Source organism: Epinephelus lanceolatus, chromosome 3 (genome assembly GCF_041903045.1).
Source record: "Epinephelus lanceolatus isolate andai-2023 chromosome 3, ASM4190304v1, whole genome shotgun sequence".
NCBI classification, from domain to species: domain Eukaryota; kingdom Metazoa; phylum Chordata; class Actinopteri; order Perciformes; family Serranidae; genus Epinephelus; species Epinephelus lanceolatus.
This window is the reverse complement of record NC_135736.1, coordinates 11579895-11598721: the sequence shown is the minus strand read 5'-3', so window position 1 is coordinate 11598721 and position 18827 is coordinate 11579895. Positions and strand designations below refer to the sequence as shown.

General features: G+C 40.1%; 3 protein-coding genes across 3 annotated transcripts; 1 reads left to right on the top strand and 2 right to left on the bottom strand.

Moving 5' to 3' along the window:
* The first annotated feature begins 1538 nt into the window (after nt 1-1538).
* LOC117255870 (sialidase-3-like) lies at nt 1539-3197 on the top strand. Its single transcript, XM_033625102.2, has 2 exons — nt 1539-1845; nt 1957-3197. The coding sequence occupies exons 1-2, from the start codon at nt 1615-1617 to the stop codon at nt 2917-2919; spliced, it is 1194 nt and encodes a 397-aa protein (XP_033480993.2). The 5' UTR covers nt 1539-1614; the 3' UTR covers nt 2920-3197.
* A 6592-nt stretch (nt 3198-9789) lies between these two features.
* LOC117255738 (forkhead box protein D2-like) lies at nt 9790-10918 on the bottom strand. Its single transcript, XM_033624891.2, has one exon. The coding sequence runs from the start codon at nt 10892-10894 to the stop codon at nt 9977-9979; it is 918 nt and encodes a 305-aa protein (XP_033480782.1). The 5' UTR covers nt 10895-10918; the 3' UTR covers nt 9790-9976.
* Nucleotides 10919-12234: 1316 nt separating this feature from the next.
* Nucleotides 12235-18551, bottom strand: zglp1 (zinc finger GATA like protein 1). Its single transcript, XM_033625027.2, has 5 exons — nt 18440-18551; nt 15804-17237; nt 15611-15723; nt 14232-14325; nt 12235-13313 (listed from the first exon to the last, which is right to left on the bottom strand). Exons 2-5 carry the CDS (start codon nt 17222-17224, stop codon nt 13181-13183), a joined length of 1761 nt encoding a protein of 586 aa, XP_033480918.2. The 5' UTR covers nt 17225-17237; nt 18440-18551; the 3' UTR covers nt 12235-13180.
* Nucleotides 18552-18827: the final 276 nt, after the last annotated feature.

The window sequence follows — 18827 nt, the reverse complement described above, 5'->3', positions numbered from 1 at the left end:
GTACTGCTGGGAATTGGTCTTAGTGAAATGCTGACTGACAAAGCTAAATAAAAATGTGTGCTTGCAATGGTAGTTCCCTCCTGTTGTGACACAGGTAGTGAGTACCAAATTTTGACCTTCATGTTATGCAGATGATGCCATCATGTATTGTTGAGGCCCTGAATGAATGTGGCACATACTCAGCTGCAGGTGGCATTTGAAAAGCTTCAGCGTCAGCAGTGTGAACTGAGCAGTACTTAATGCTGACGATACAAAGTTGAACTTGTTCTAATGAAACTGGAACAAGTTCTTGAATAACAGGAACATTGCAACATTTCAAGGAAAATCAATGATACTGATGGGTTTTTTTTAAAATAGATGTTGAAAATCTATGATTTGGAATCTCTTGGTAGATTTTTACCTGATAAAATAAAGGTTATGATAAGTGTAATATAATTTATAGTTGGAATATATTGAGCATAGCATTAGCTCAGACAGGACACAATGTCAAGCTCAACTCACATCCCAGTTACATCAGTTGATCTCAAACAGCCCAATCAGCTGATCAAGTTCATGATTCCTTTCTATGTAACCAACTGGCGAATCTCATTCAGGGTGCCCTATTTAAAACTGCTCTGGCGCATGGAAGGGCAGGAAGGTTTGCTCCCTCTGCCTCAGACTTTCCTCATTTTTGCATGTGGAGGGCAAAGAGGTGTGCTCTCTCCGCTTTGTGCTTTCCACGTAGGCGCGTGGAGGAGGCTTTCTGCGTAGGCCTGAGGAAAGGCAGAGGGGCCCCAGAACAGAGCCATACTGCCAAATATAATACTGCAAATGGAAATAAAGTTTTCTTTGACTAAAGTGTTCCTGACTGAAATGTAGTAAGTGGAATATCTGTTATGATCCATTCCTTGGTGATGTTAACAAGGCCTAGACCCAGTTTACTGTGAAGCCAGATTAAAACTCGAATGGTATACAGATGGACTGTTCAAACTTTTGCTGATTGTAATATCCAACTCACTCATCAGAAAGAGCACTAATACTGGACAATTCTATAACACCCTGCATACAGTATGTGAAATGGCAGTGTAGCATTAAGTATTGAAGTCACTCTTGTATTGGTTGTTTTACATGTTTTTGCTCTGTTGTAGGATTGTGACCTTCCTCAAGAATGCAGCTCACATTGGTCATTTGTCAAAGCAGAGTTTATGTTTTTGATATGGTTCATGGGTTCAAACCCTGTTAATATTTGGCTGTACTTTCCAATTTACTGATGCATGAGATGACAGTTTGTTCAGCAAATATAGAAGATAATGAAATGCAGTTAAATAGTAATCCAACTTCTGTTAAACATAACTATAATTTTAGCCATGAAACTGATATTGGTCTTTTAATTCCTTTGCCTTTATTTTGTCACTGAGAAAAGGAGAGGGAAGAAGGAAATTAACTTGAGAGTATCATTTTTCAAATCAAAGTCCTTATCCTGTTTGGCTAGTTTCAGGATGTACAATAAAGACTCCTCCCTCACTCACAGACTGCACCACTCAGCCTGATAAAAACCAACCAGTGGGCATTTTTTGATGATCCTCGAGGAGAAAGTTACAGTTCCTTCTTTCTTATACATCGTCTGATTTAACCATGGGCAAACAACACTCACGCATGAGACCAAAGATAGACAGGAAAACTGTTTTTGGATTTCGTGAGCAAGAAGTGTACAGGATTCCTGCTCTTTTCTACAACAGAGACGGTCAAACCCTCATGGCCTTTGCAGAGAAGCGGAGGACTTCAAATGATAACAGCTCAGTGGCGTTGGTCATGGCAACAGGAAAGCTGGAAAAGGATGAAACCACTGATGAAGTGACAACTAAGGTAATCATTTCAAACAGCTATTTTATTTTATTATTACTTCTGATGACCTTTTTTCAATCGCATCCATGCTATATTAATTATTTTTTACCTTTTGTATAATATCTTTTTTAGTGGTCTGAGATAAAACCGGTGAGCAAGGCTCACCTTGATGGATACCGTCCTATGAATCCCTGCCCGCTTTATGAGAAGACCAGCAAAACACTCTTTCTGTTTTTCATCTGTGTTGAGGGCACTGTCTCAGAGAAGTGGCAGAGATGGTGGGGCTGCAACAAGGCTCGTCTCTGCTACGTTACAACCAAAGATGCCGGCCAAAGTTGGAGTGATGTGACTGATTTGACTGACCGACTGCCTGAAATCAAGCAATGGGCCACATTTGCTGTTGGCCCGGGTCATGGTCTCCAAACAAAGACCAATAGGATGATTGTCCCAGTTCATGCTTATGTGTCTTGCTCCCACTCATGTTGTTGTATAGGATGTTGTTGCTCTGTGCCGTATGCACTCGCCCTGTACAGTGACGATAAGGGTGAAACATGGCAATTTGGCAACATGCTTAAAAATGTGTCACTTGAATGTGAAATGGCAGAGTTTATTGATGACAAAAACAACACCATCATCTACTGCAATGCCCGTACTAACGGAGGCTATCGAGAGGAAGCTGTGAGTAAAAATAATGGAGAGAGTTTTTCCGAGCTGAGTGGTGCTAAAAAACTTGTGGAAACAGGTAATAAAGGCTGTCAGGGAAGTATAGTCTCCTTTCCAGCTCAAGGTGAAGCTGAGGATACAGAGGGAAACCAAAGCCCAAACAAGTGGTTGCTCTTCACTCACCCAACCAGTAAGTCCAAAAGGATTGATTTAGGAGTGTATCTGAATAGATCTCCTGGCGAACAAAATGGAAATGCATGGAGCAAACCCTGGGTCATTAACCCTGGACCCAGTGGCTACTCAGACGTGGCCTACATTGATGATGGTTGCTTTGCATGTCTTATGGAGTGTGGGAAGAACAGTGAAATTGAACAGATAGCCTGTAAGTTGTTCAGCTATAATGATGATGTCATACAGGGCATTGGAAAGTAAAACTCCATTGTTTTTACTTCACATGACACCTTTCAGTGTGGCTGTACAAGAACTTTTTGTAACCTGATGTGTAAAATATATACATTTCTATATATGAATGCAATATACTTACAGTACATATATTAAATGTGTTGGATAATGGTGTGCAATCAATGCTATGATCATTTACACCATCCATTCAAATGCTTAATTCTGATTGATGACATGACACTGTACTAACATTTTATGGAGTTTATGTTGTTTATTACATGTAAAGAATAAACAAGACTTTAAAAAAATGAGGTGTAAGATTTCTTTATTGGTTTTCTGAATTGTAAGGTCAGGGAAATTTCTGTTTCTTCAGAAAACTATCCCCCGTTTTCAATGGAAATACAAAAGTGACTCGTATTATAACAGTACCTAACTCACTTGTGAAAAACAAACTAGTTGTGCTTTTTCTGAAAGCCAAACCGTAACTCTAGAAAATGGCTGTAATGACCTGAAATGACACAGAGACATTCAGTCAACATGTACTGATGTGTACAAAAACGCAGGTTCAGCTGGCAGGATTTTTCTACCAGGCTGATGTGTCTGACCCAAATCAGATTTTCTGACATTTCCCAGTAAATGAATAACCAAACTTCTTTTAGGTCTGCTCCAACCAGGAACTGGATCTTTTAATGAGTCACTTCTTACAATATGGCATTAACACATTACTCACAACATAAACTAGTTAAATAAAGTTTCCTTTAGGAATAATCCTAATCGTAGAAAATAGCTGCAATGACCTAAAATCCTGGGTATCAGGTTTCTTAAATTTTTTTTAATCTGAGCTACGCTTTGAAAACTTGTCTCTCGTAATAAACTAAAAAAGGCTCAATTCTGTAGTTGCAAATATTAATAAGGTCATTAATAAAGGGTCACAAGTGCCTCATGTAGTGAACCAACAACATTAAGACAGTCAAGTCATTAATTAAATGTTTTTTTTTACATGTCTGTATCGTTATTATTAATACATTGATTCTGGTTATAGATGCTTCGCAGCAGTAACTGGTTAAACAATCCAGGGCAATCTCTACTGGTTGCCTTGCAACCCTATGGTAACAACAAGACTCTAAGAAAAGTCCCTGTGCCTGGTCACCATTTATCAAGAAGTAGTCACAGCATGTAAGCTGATATATCTATGTGTATACAGTTCAATCAACCAGATAAAAAGTGTTGTTTTGTGGCCTTTATCTGTGTCGGTGTGCAGGTTTCGGAAATCTCTTTCCTCCCTGTTTGCAGTCTTTAAGATAAGCTAACAGTCTCCTGGCTCTAACTCCACACTTCATGAGACATGAGTGGTATTAATCTTCTTATCTAACTCTTGGCAAATCAGTGGGATTTCCCAGTACTGATGATGTTAATGAAAATCCCCTCATAGTTGGTTTACTTATCTTTCGACGGAAAGTGCTGTTTTTCTAATTAAAAGAAAAGCGGGAAACGTCTGTTTCCCGTTTTCAGCAGACAAACAGGTTGGGTTAAAAAACAACTTTGACTCTTACCAAATTGGCATGTTTTTACGGTCAAACTGTCTCTCCTGAACGCAACCTAATATATTCAATGTGTGTCACTGATGGGTTTATGGTCATTTGAATATCTGTAACTCTGTTTGAGAATATGGCAATATGCACAAAAGTACAATATTAGATGAAGGCCTTAAAGGAATACTCCGACAATTTGGGAGTTATGTCCTTCCCTATCATTTTCATATTGAGACAACATGATCGATATCTTTTTTGTGTTTGTACGTCCAGTGGCTGCGTCTCAGCGGTTAGCATTGCGGCTTAGCTTAGCGAATACAGTTGAAGTCTATAGGGGGTCAGTAGCCTACTCGTAAAAGTGAACAAATAAACGTTACAGAGACCCTGAAGCTGGCATTACTGCACGTGCATTTAAAATAAACATGTTTAAACACTAATTTGAAAAACGAGAGTCCTTTTTAGTTGTTTTAGAAGAAGTTTGATACACGGAACTATAGTGTGTTTATGTCCTGCACTGTGATCCGCGGACTCCGGACTATAGTTGCTGCAATGGACGACTTTGAACGCAGTTTTGAGGAGTTTCTTGTAGTGGACACAGATCCAGAGCCATACCTGTTTGAGCCGGAGTATACAGATGTGGAACTCCAGGTGTTGGATGCTGAGCGGGCGAGAAGACAGGCTGAATCCTCCGAGGCAGCGGAACAGCAAGGGGCCGAGGGGAGACGGAGGTCAGGGGAGGATTGGTGGTGTAGCTGCAGGCTTGCCAACCTACGCCTACGGAGGTGGAATCATTTTGCTGCACAGAATGGGATTCTGTGTTACCATAGTTGGGGAGATATATCATCAGGAGGAAAACCGCCGCAGAGAGTGCATCACAAGGAGTGAAAACTTTACAGCAATCACTAATCCTGGCGTGATTGAAACTTTTTTTCATGTTCCTAAGATAAACTGGAAAAAACGCCCCAGGCCTGCAGGAGCTGATGGACAGCTTTCAGTCGAGTGAGTAATATCGTCTGTGTCATCTCTTTGTTTGATTTACTGAGTGACCTAGCGTACCTGTCCCAGAGCCAGCTGCAGCTGTTGCTCACCGGTGTATCCCTCCGCGCAGGACGTAAACACACTATACTTCCATGTATCAAACTTCTTCTAAAACAACTAAAAAGGACTCTCGTTTTTCGAATTAATGTTTAAACATGTTTATTTTAAATGCACGTGCAGAAATGCCAGCTTCAGGGTTTCTGTAAAGTTTATTTGATCACTTTTACGAGTAGGCTACTGACCCCCTATAGACTTCAATTGTATTTGCTAAGCTAAGCCGCAATGCTAACCGCTGAGACCCAGCCACTGGACTCACAGACACAAAAAAGATATCGATCATGTTGTCTCAATATGAAAATGATAGAGAAAGGGCATAACTCCCAAATCGTCTGAGTATTCCTTTAAAGGTCCAGTATGTAGGATTTAGTGATATCTAGCAGTGAGGTTGCAGAGCTGAAACTTCTCCTGTGTACCAATCATGTAGGTAAACTACGGTGGCCAACATCATGAAAGACTTAAATATGAACAGGTGTTTGTATTTGCGCAAATATCACAACACCGACCAGAAGGTGGTTGAAGGAATGAAAGAGGGAGGATGTGTTCACATGATCTCACAAGTCTGCCACCTGTAGGAAACTTTGAAAAATGACTTTGTTGATTCAGAGCAAAATAACAAGCAGCTTCAGCCAATCCACTGTTCTATATTTTGGCACGATAAACAAAATGTAAAGACATGTTAATTGGAGTATGTACAACTGCATATAAATGGGAATATTATTGGAATATTCATTTTCATTAGACTTGTAAACAGCTTTGTAGGATTATTGTCTCTTTAAGAATAAGGGCTAAAATCTGAATATTTTGTGCATGTAAATGTGATTGATTCAAGCTGGCTAATATAATGCTAACTAGATGCTAACAAAACGTTGGTGGATCATGCATAATAATCTACCGATATCCAGCAAAATAAAATACATAACAATGGCCTAGCTTTGTGCCTAACTGCATCATTTATATACTAGCCTACATGTGGTGTTGTTGTGTTATCTGTTAGTTCAGCAGTTCCATCTGAAACTAACGGTAAACAGCCAGCGGATGGCACTCTTTCCTTTATTCTTCCAAAATGGCTGACTCGCTGTTGATGATGACACATTCCCATTCCCCGTAACATTTGGTTCAAAACATCACTATCCCTAACTGCAGCCTCACAGGGCAGCAAGCAGCATAACTGTAAAAATGTGGAGTGGATTATCCAGGAAATTAACTGAACTGAAATTAAAAATATTGTTATGCCTGGACACCATAGGCTGAGTGATAAAATATGTATTTTGTAGTATGGGTGAAACTACCCTTTAGGTCATGTTAAGGGTTCAGGTGGTAGGCCACAGGGAGGGAAAGATCCCAACAAAGAAAACAGCACAAGTGCCAGGAGGAAGTCACAGGAGAATTAAAAGAGGATTAACTGAATCCAAATGTCCCTTCATCAAAGAATGTCACTGAGCCCAGCAGTCCTGGTTTTTGCTCTTGGTCCACCTCACATGTGTCATTTGTTGACCAAGAAATTGCAGTCTGAACCATACAGTCTATGGTCTGGACACACACACAAACACACAAAGAAAAAATCTCAAATGTGTTGGATGAGATAAGGGGGGACTGAGGGTGAGCTGATTATGTAATGTCTCTGGCTCTGTGCGTTGGCCGCTGTCAGCGTCTGCTTGTTTGGGGGCTAAAAACAGCTGGAGAAAGTTTGACTATCTCTGCAATCGTCTCATTTCATTCTTCTGTTGTGGTCCTATTTCAAAGCCCTGATATCCACACCTCTGAGAAAGAGACGATGATCCATCAAGCTATTCTGAGTGTGGCTGTTTGGATGAAAAGTTAACAGAAGAAATAAACTGGACTGTTACCTTGACCTATTTGTCTGTCATTCCCTCTCTGCCTTCAAAATGCCACACCCACGTTTGTACTTGCACTTTTGTATTAGGCCTATATATCCATTGTCACCAGGAAAATGGAGAGAAATAGATGAAAGGTTAGTTATGATTTAAATAAATGTATGAGTTAAAGTGTTGGTGTATTAAATTGAAATATGAGACATGGTAATATTTTGACTTTTTAATTTATAATTTTGACTTGCAATGAGCAGGTTTTTATAATGACTACTTTTTTTTCCCTTCATGGTGGACAAAGACTGTCACTTAAATAAAGCCTTTCTCTTTCTTTACAGACATGTGGGTAGATTATGAGCTCTTGGGTGGCTCTGCTGTTATACGTCTCTGTCATCTGTCCAGTCCAGGTTTTATGGATCAGAGAGGGGTCCCCCCTTTCTTCAAATATACACACTCCATCATACTTCCTGTTGCAGGGCTCATGCTGCAGTTTGACTCACACTTCACTGACTGGTTTTAATGGGCCACACTCCATAGAGATATTAGAGATTTTTTTTCAAAGAGGGGAACAGGACTGAGCGTGGAGTGTGCATGTGGGCTGTAATTGAATAAAACCCAAATATGGCTGAGAGTGCCAGGAAAAGCAAACTGCTCCCTGAGGGGTTACTGGATGGTTGTTTAGGTGGCGAACAGCTGTTTACAGATGAGCCACATCACCCTTACACCAGCGGCTACATCCGGAGAGAGATTTCCTCTACATGTTCCTCTAGAGTGGATAGATGTAACTACAGTACAAAAAAAAGACTGTAAAAACTTGTTGATGAGCTGAAATAAATGCCTGTACACCTTTTGCATGGTTATTGTGTTAGATATTCCAATATAAAGTTTGGGTTTCTTCTTGTGAGGAGTGTTATTTTGCATTAATGGCAGGAGGACACTGCAGGAAAGGAGATAAAGAATAATCACACAGCAAATTTGTTCTCATCTCTCATTTAACTACAATACTGCTTCTACATACTGATGTCGAGGCATTTTTACTGTTTGAATTAGACCTATACACATTCACCCTGTTTCACACTGACTAATCTCTTACAAACACGCAGATACAAACTTTTTATACATGTGTAAATGTACTTTAATCAGTTTGGGTTTGCTGGTGATAAAATGTTATTAATGGCGTTGGGTTTGCTGATTGTGTGTGCCTTGTTCGTCTGATGATTCCAGGATGATTGTAATTTCTTTCTTCTTTTCTTTTTTAATTTCTGCACACTGCACATCACAAGTGGCCTTTGCCCAGGGAATACTGATTTTAAAAAGGTGCTTTTCAGCTTTATCTGGTATAGCACATGTATTGTGCATTGCCTCTGCTAAATAAATAATAAAAAATAAATAAGTTATAACCATCAGATGGAGTCCATCATTCATTTACAAAAACCATTTTGCTCATGCACACTATATGAAGAGCTGTATGCATTTATACAGAATGAGCTAACAATTAGACTCCACTTTAAGCTACAGCATTAAAATAGTGATAATACACATAAATGCCTCTCTTAAAATTGACATTCTGCATAATGACTTTACCTTTTATGTTTCTGTATATTTCCCTGCTCATACATTTACATTACCTAAATAAAAACATGATTAGGCTAAGTGGTTTTTTTTTAAGTTATCAAACGACCAGAATCCTTCCTCCCTAAAAGCAGGCGCACGTCTGCCGCTCATATTTCAACATAACACAACAAACACCACCAAGCACGTCCGATTAAAGCCAGCGGTGCAGTTTCAGTATTACCTGACGGCCAGCCGACCACATGTATTTGATAGTCATTCTGAACACTGCTGCGGTCATGTGCTGCTCATTTAGGCTGCAGAGGCTGACAGGACCAGCGCGTGCTGTGGCACGGAGGCCTGTTTTCAAAGCAGGACCTCTTTCAAACATACTGTGGAGGAAGTCACACTCAATCAGTAAACAAAGGAGGGGGAGATCAAATGTAGGCCTACACAAGATCAGATGTGTTCTGATCTCGTGTTTGCATCTTATTAATCATCCACAGCAGAATAAACGCAGTGATGTCGTCACATCTGAACAATTTGCTTAAATCCATAGGCCTTGAACATTTAGTTAAAAGCTGCACATTTGGATTGTTGCTTCAAATAACTGTTGTTCAATGATCTTATTTTTAGGCTTATTTTTTTCCTCATTCTAATCTTTAAAAACAGAGACACAGTTGCCCCAAAATAATCTGATATTATTATTGATGTTGTTGTAATATTATCAGTGGTGTGGAACTATTTCAGGAATATGACATTAATACATTGTTTATTTTTATTTATTTATTTTTTTTTTTTTTTAAAAATCTAAAAGAAAAGTCCTGTTAGATAGTACATGATGATGATGATGATGATGATGATAAACCCTGTTAATTCAAATTGCAGACTGTACATTCAATCACGTTTTATTCCAAACATATTAAAGAACTGTACAAAACCAGTTTTCAAAAACAAATAGCTGAATATGGAGGCCTGTTTGCCATCATTAAAAACTGTATTTTACACAATGTACCATGAGGTTTGTTCTCAGGCTGAAAGAAAAAAGATTCCGTTCAGGACAGGCGGGGATCACTATCAAATTAAATTAGACGGAACTTTTATGATCCCAGTGGGAAAATTGGAGAACTGAGAAACAGGGTAGCTGGGTATCACTCCGTGCAGCGAGACAGGAGGTATGAAGGAGCAGTTTGGAGGCAGAGATGGGGCCACGGCGCAGCGTCCATGGTCGAAATGTTCAAAGGTTAGACATGAGGGGAAATTCTTGGAGAGGAGCGAGGAGAGTGCAGGTATGATGCTGCTCACAGGTGGGATGCTGGGATTTGTGTGGGAGCTCAAACGACTCCTTAAACCCAGGTCTTGGTACAAATCAGGACCCTGGAGACAAGAAGTCATCCCGTGCGCTCCGAGGAGAGGAAAAACTGGCATCAGGCTGCGCTCCTTCGCTCCAGAGTCCTTCAGCGCTCCCAGATAGAAATGTTGCCTTTTGAAGCGTTTCCTCCGCCGGAGAAAACTCCCGTTTTCAAACATATCAGCCGACATGGGATCCAGGGTCCAATAATTTCCCTTCCCAGGATTCCCAGGCTCCCGGGGCATTTTGACAAAGCAGTCATTCAGAGACAGGTTGTGACGGATTGAGTTTTGCCATGCAGGAAACTTCTCACGATAATACACAAAGCGCTGGCTGATAAAATCACAGATCTCACTGAGGGTGAGTCGCTTTTTCGGGCTCTGGAGGATGGCCATGGTGATGAGAGCGATGTAAGAGTACGGGGGCTTCACCGAGGCGGTTCTCCTGCCTGGACCATCCTGTAACCGGGCTGCAAAGTCTCCCTCCTCCCGCACCTCAGGAGTGAAGGATGCAGCGCTCTGCTCAAAGCCTGAATTACCCGCATTTATCACTGAAAAACCTGTGTTCTTCACATCTTCATCCCTGTCCGTCTGTCCCTCCACGTCAATGTCCGTCTCCTCCATGAGTTTGCTGTCCAGAGTCATGGTCCGGAGTGTCCGGTGGCACGGTGGCCCTAACAGGCGTGAATCTCGCCTGTCTGGGGCAGGACAGGCGCAGACCCCCTTCTCCCCTTTCATTCACAAAAAAAAGTTGCGCATCTGACTACATCTGAGACTTTTTAGCCTCCCACTCTAAACCTTCTCCTCCTCCTCCTCCTCCTCCTCCTCCTCCTCCTCATCCAAGCAGCCTGTCTCATCTAAACAACTTTGCAACTATAGTTCTCACTAAATATCATTGTATGATATTTGAAGGTAAAATATCAATGTTATCCACTGATCTCAAACGTCTTAAAGTCATTTTATATACCACTTGTTTGCATTTCCCTCTATGGTAAACACGATTAGCTCTCTTCTTGCTTTATTCTGGCTCAGTTTCATGGAACACATACAGATATGCACACAAGATCCACAGACATATAAAATAGATTTAAAAATCTATAAAACAAACAATCAAACAGACCATGCAAGCTCACATAACACAGTGTACATCAGGTGACATAAGTCCTGGAGCATGTCCAGCCATCATCACCAAATCATCAGAGATTAAAGTCCCTATAATCAGTCTCCAGTGCTGAGTCATCCTGAACATTTAAATGGCATTCAGGATAAATTAATTTCTCAGTCTGTTTGCTGCGGCCTTTATTCCTCTCAATCTCTGATTTTTTTTATAACAAGGACTGAAAACAGACCAAACCCAGCTGCATAATGCTTCACTTTACTGGATGCTTTTCAAATATGCAGGTTTAGATCTGATTTTTACATCTATATATTTTATTGTACTGTAGTTTACTGGCTCAATCCACCGGTATTCATTAAGGCTCAGTGTTTTCTGTTGATATTTAAGTGACCACAGCAGGTGAGTCTGTTTTGGATTGAAATATGCATTATGTAAAAATGAAGCAAGCACATTCATTTTATTGAGCTTGTTTCTATCTTTTATGTTCTTGGCTTAGACAGCGCTCATTTCCTTCGGTGTTGCTCATTGCCGGATGGTTTGGCACGTGGTGACAGAGGCAACTCTGGCTGTTTCAAATAAGAGGAAGACGTAATCCGTTTTGAAATAATAGCTGCACTGTATCAATTCGTGTGAGGCCACCCACTTGGCAAACAGGCCTGAACTGCAGGGTGGGCTGAGGAAACTGTGGGAAGTCTCATTAATGAACAATTCTTCCCTGTGCTTCTCCGTATAGTTTTATGTGATATGTGTATACCCGTCTGAAACTATTCTACCATTTTATAATCATTGCATATTCTCATAGGGGATTTCTATCAAGAGCAGGCCTTACCTATATACCTAGCAAGAACCCAGGAGACAAATTGGATGTTTCATACAGAATTTAATACAGACCAAACACCATGCAAGTTTACACAAAAATTGTTATTTGTTTTCATACAAAACACAGCAATGCTAAAGAAATTAGTGCACCAATTAAACTGGCAACAACCCAAACAAACAACTTAATAAATAAGCCACCAAAACCAACCACAATTAGAAAAAAAGACAACAAATAACTTAGTTTAACTTGTGCGACTAAATGTTTAACTACAAACCTAACAGACAGTCTTGCAGTCAAGGTCAAGACAAGTAAATTGTGTCTGCAGTTAATAACAGTGAATGCAGCACTGAGCTCAGGTTGCAGTTTCTGGTCCTGTACAGAAATAACTTTCTACTGCAGCCATCTGGCACAGTTGAACATTAATACACAAGCAACACTGAAGCTATTTAGATGAAAAATGTCAACAATTAAGACTAAACTTTCCACTGAATGCATCCACTTCTTACAGTAGCTCTTCAGTGTCCTATTAATACTACATCAACTGTCTGTGCGTCATCACTATATCCCTCCTCGTGCAGAGAGAAAAATAAACCTCAACAACCGTATAAGATCCGATGCATACAGGTTAGCAGGTAGCACAAATGGGATCATGGCAGTCAAGATCAAAGTACAGATCATTTTTCAGACATCCTCCATTAAGAGTTTTACAAGTTTTTTTTCTTTTATGTTTTTCACCTGTTTATGTTTTTCCCTGGTGTATATGGCAGCCATAGAGCCGAAGGGAATAAGCGTCGTCTCCTGAGGTACAGCATTTAAGTAGTGACACTAATTTAATAACTGAGTAAGATGTAAGAAGCTGCTTCTGCTGTTCTTTTATGTTTGCATTCTGTAGTGAATGGTCACGGACGAAGAGCTACGGGAGCAGAGAGTGTGGTCTTGAAGTGTTGTGTGCAAGTGTGTGTAGAGATAAAAACCTTTGCTCTGTGTATGTTCCCTAGGTGGTGTGTTTCCGCTGAGCTGAGGTCAGCCTCACAAAGTTTCCACACTTCAGGCAGCATGAGTTGGAGTTCCCCTCTTTCCTAGGGATATGCCAGCAGTTGACACAGCGCACTCTGTACTTCTTATACCTTCAAAAGTCAAGACAGGAAAAAAATTACAGTGGTGATTAAACTTTTTTCTTAGTTAGTATTTATCAGTGACATGTTTGAAAAGTCCCCGTTTGAAACGCCAATCTAGGATCACTCTAACAGTGACTCAGCATCATTCCTCTTTTCAGAGGCAAATTAGTGTTTATTACTTACAGGCTAAGAGTATGAAAGACAAAACAAAAGACATTCAACACATTAATACCAAGTGTTTCCTACAATCATCCTCAGATTATTTGTTGCAAATGTGCAGTGATGTATCTCATGTAAGCAGTAAACTGTGTAACAGGTATTGAGACTTTAATGAGTACACATTAAAAGGGATTTACTTTAGTGTACCTCTGCAAGTTCTTTTCTTTTTTTATGAATACAACAGAAGAAAAGAAGTAAAACATATTTGACTTTCACCCTTCCACCAATGAAATACAGTGCCGACAATGAGCTGATGGATGAGCTGTGTCACTGTTCTGTGGTCGTGGCCACTACATTATTGTTACAGTTGATTGCTGATAGACAAAATAAACTGACAAAGATGAGGGGAAAACCGAACAATACCTGGATACAATTATATACAATCAAATTCAATCTAATCCTTTATAAGTATTACAATTTGGACAATATAATGTGTCTATATAATTTACTTTATGGACTAATCATAGTCCATATGGGCAATCAATCTTCATGGGCTAATCATTATTGGCCCCAATTTTACAGTCAATGTGGAAAATCTAACTCTGTGGAAATATATTTCTGAACATCTGCTTTATAGTTAAGACTAAAGTAATTTACATCAAAATGTGACTTTAGGCTCCGCTCTTGATTTAAAAGATATGCCATTGCAAACAGCTTCTTGTATGTGTTTTAAAACATTTAGCAGCCAGCAGTGTTAATATGAGCTACCTTATTCCACAGGCATTACAGAGTGGGGTCCCGTCCTCTGCATCCCTCCACATGGGGGTCTTCCTGGTGCAGCATGATGCACAGACTTTACCCTCTTATGAAACAGAAAGGAAACATTATATTAAGTTAGCCTATTGCTACAGTAAATTTGAACAGAGCATACTTAAAAAACTTTTCTATCAAAATACACAAAGTGCTTCTGATGCCACCAAAGTTTTTTTTTTTTTTTAGAAATGAATTCTACATTTTAGTGAAAAGATGAATACTACAGTACGATCTGGAGGAGTATTATGCATTTTTAGCGTCATTTTATGACTCAGAGATTAAGTGACCAAAAAACTGATTGAATACAATAATGTCCACTAGGTGAAAGATTTTCTCATTTGTGAAAAAATACACACAGCTGTACATGCATATTGAGTGTACATGTTGTAACATTTTTGTTTCATTTTGCTGTTAATCACTAACATAAATTAACAAGGCTTTATATCTGGGTGGTGTCACAGAAGATACTCGGCTGTTTGGTCTCTGAATGTTGGAAATACAAACATGTTAATGTTCCTTTTTTACCAAAAGGAGAAGCATTTGCAATTTCCCAGTAGTTTCTTTTATAAAATGTGCTATGGAGGAAAGATGCTTATCACTGCAATTATTTGAAATGACTTAAATTTTGATACTGCTGCTACTGAAAACACAGCAACTCAAAACATTGGCTGTGCAGGTGAAAGTAAAAATTACATGTTGAGTTTATATTCTGTTTCTTGGTCTTAAGGGAACTAATTGGTACCCATTATGGTTTTTTCTGATGTTTGCACAATAGTTTCCCTAAATATTCATCAAATGTGCTCCACCTGTCCTGACTGACGCTGCCAAGTTACATGTTTTGATGTGGTAGCGTCCTCTAGTGGAGCAAATGGGTATTTCATGCAAATACAAACAACACCAACTTTATTACAATATAGAGTAATGCTTCTGATGCATTCATTTTGAGCATGTAACATGGCAGAATTTATGTCGAACATGTGTATGGAAGTAGTATTATATAATTATTTAGCTAATTTATATTATGTGAAGTCTCTTCTTTAGATTTTCCTTTTTATTTCTCCCATTAAAGAATTTTGTGTGGAACTGTTTCTTACCTGAACTGAGGGGCTCAGGATAGAAAGTGTTGTAAATTATACAGCTTTAACAGCTTAATCCCTGAGACAAAATTGTGATTTTGGACTCTATACTGTAAAACATTATGGTATGGTATATTATAAGGTATATTTTAAAATTAGATCAGTTTAAATTGCAGGGGCTCTATATTCTTGTCTGATAAGCCCATAAAAATGGCAAAATAAAGCTTTACAGAACAGTGGGACTTGAGTGTTACTCACTGGAAACACTGGATGTTAGGTCACTCTCCTCATCCGAGGTGCTACTTTTGAGGGACTTCTGGGACATCCGTGTCCTCAGCCTCGGTTTTCTCACACTCTTTCTGAGCCCCTTGCTGCAGCAGACACCATTCATGTGAGTTTTCATCCCCACCTTCTAAATGCCCAAGCAAACATGTAATGAATCAGTTACTACCTGTACTTTGAAGTAATGAGGAGCCGACACTGTTCCATATTGTCGTCCAGCTGAGTGTCAATCCTGAACGTCACCCCCTGGAAGTCTGGGTCTTGGATATTAGCACTCCGGCTAGGATGTGGTTGTTTTCTAGGAGTCTTGGTTCTCCACTGCTGGGAAGATGAAGGAGCAATTCCTTCCTTTTGCGCTAACCTGGGTTTGGGTTTTGATGTCTCAGAAGGTGAAGGGTTTGTTTCTCCATTACAGCTTGATGTTATCAGTTTTGCAACTGGAGGAAATTTTTCCTCTGTGAGGGCGTGTGAGCATTCTGGTTTAGATGCTGTGATTTTATCATCTTCTTTTGAAAGTAAGTGACACTTCTCTGTAGTACTAAATAAAAGTGATGCTGATTGTGAAGAAGGCAGGACAGAGCTTGAAGGAGGCAGCTGGGTATCACGAGGGGGCTCTATAGTCAATGCAAGGTTTGCATTGTGGTCTAGTGTTAGTACTGGCTTTGACAGAGCTACATGTGCACCTTCACTGGAGTTAAAAGTCAGTTGGGCATGAAGGGATGCGTAGGAGATGTGTGTTTGTGACAAAACATTTTCAGAGAGGGGTACATGCAAACTATCCTGTTCAGAAGAGAAACAATCCTTACACTCCTGGTTCCACTCAAATTGTCTGCAAACACTGAACACTGAAGCAGTGCCTGATTTTTCAGCAGTCTGTGACTGAACACAACAGCTCACCTCTGAGTCTTTCACACAGCACCGTGGTTTATAACCATTGGCTCCTCCACTGAAGTCCCCTCTCACATCTTCCACAAGACTGACACAGGCTGGGATTTCTTGCCTCTCGCAGATAAGAAGAGATGGCCTCAAAGTGCATTCAACACTTACATAGTCACCCCCAACTCCCTGATCCGTTAACGTTACATCTGCTCTTGCAGTTGATGATTCAACAATTGAATGACCCACTTTTGTGCTGGAAGACACTAAACATGGGTCTGACTCCTCCACATCTCTTTGATGCAGGAGCCTCTCACACTGCAGATTGATCAGACTCAGTGCTTTCCAGGGGCTATTGCATTTAGGGTGTGGCTCAGCAGAAGTTGAGACCTTGCTGCTGTGACTTTCCTCCTTCACTTTTTTCATCTGGTTATGAGGCGACATATGGGACAATCTGTGCTGGCGGGAACTATTAGAGATTTGAATCGCATGGGCATCCTCTTCCTCTTTTTTAACTACAAAAGAACTTTGCCTAGAAGTCTCATGTAGCCACGAGGAGGGTGAGTTTGTGTCCAGGAAGCTGTTGTGGATGGGAGATGCTAGCTTGGAAACTTCTTGGAAAAGGTAGAAGAGAGCTGAGTGGGAGGCATCATGTTCAATGGTACTCTGGGTTCCCTGGATGAAAGCTGCTTGTGTCCTCGGTCCTGTGCTCATGTTGAGGAAGTATCTGTAGCATAAAAACAAACAGCTTTTAGATCAGTGGGACTAGTTCCCAACCTGGGAGTCAGGGCCAGCTCAATTGAACAAATATTACTCAACTGAACTGTTGAAGTGGATGTAAATATTGATTCATATTATGATGTCACGGGTTAAAAAGGCTGGGAACCACTATTTTAGAGACTGAATGGGATTTAAAACATAGAATATTACACCATTTGAGCTATATTCATATTTACTTATATTATTCCTACATTTGAGCTAACAAGTTACATAGGGTGCTGGTGTTTTACAATACCACAGAGAAAGCAGATAAGCTAGGGCTATTACAGTGTTTAAGATTTTTGTTTCCAAACTGTGGCCGACAGTGACAGTGATGTTAGGCTGCTAGTTTTCATGAAATGTTTAATACGGCCAACATTATTAGCGTCATAACCAACATGGGCTAACATGAATCATCTGGAGTCACTTTGGCGGGCTATTTAAAAGCCTAACAACGTCTTGCTGTCATATGACATGAAGCCGACTGTGTAAAAAAAATACGCATTTTATCAAAATGTAACCAATTTTAACTCACCGGAAGAACTGTAACAACACGTCGAGCTTTCTCTGCAGTTTAAACGCATTTCAAAACATAAATGTAGCCACTGAATGTCGAAGACTTTCATGGTTTTGGTGCAGTTTGAGGGTCGCGAGCGCAGAAGTAGGTCGGATGGATATTGACACATCAGAACTGAATATGACTGTAAGGTTATATTCTTCCACCTGTATCGTCTCATGTGTGCATCAGAAGGCTGTGGTCTCACTTAGGCCTGAATGTTTTGGACTAGACCTACAAAAAAGGGTGAAGATGGTCTGTTTAAGTCGGTGTAGAGTGCGTGTTTTGTAACTAAATTTGAATTACTATATGGTACGGTACTTTATTGGCAATCTGACGCATACATATTGTTTGCTTGTAGTTGTAGATCCACCCGAGGGCACGACGGGCAATCTGTACCTTAAGTAAAATGGTCGCATTTTCCAGATCCATTATGCTTTACCCATACAACGAGCCCAGTATTCACACTTAAATTGAAATATCATTCTGATCTGTCATGGCCTCTCTAACCACGTCTTTATCATTAGGGCCTGCAGGGAACAGTTCACAATGTTGTCATTATCAAAGTCCACCCAGTTAACCTGTGATCGCTGTGCACAACTGTTACTACTCACCTTAAATCTTCAATTCGATCATCAACTAGCTAAATGATGAAGTGTGCTAAGTTACTGGCAAGTCAGCCCGCTGGAGCTGGTTGCTGTGATGGGGCGTGTTTGGGACCAGGAGGAGTTACACGGCTGTTTTCAGTTTGCTAGATTACACCTGCTGGGGTATATAAATGCTGCCCACACTCTGTTCCAGTTTCACTTGGTAGCTGCTGCAAAGCACGATTTGCGACACCTGTTTAGATGTTTGCTGGGTAAAAGTTACATTTTTTTGACTACTAATGCTATGAACTAGCTTTTATTAACGTTCAGATAATATACAACTGATTTTTGTCCCCTTTGAGTCCTTGCAGTGGTGTTTAATGTTGCTGGGTAATGAAGCAATGTTCAGCAAGAA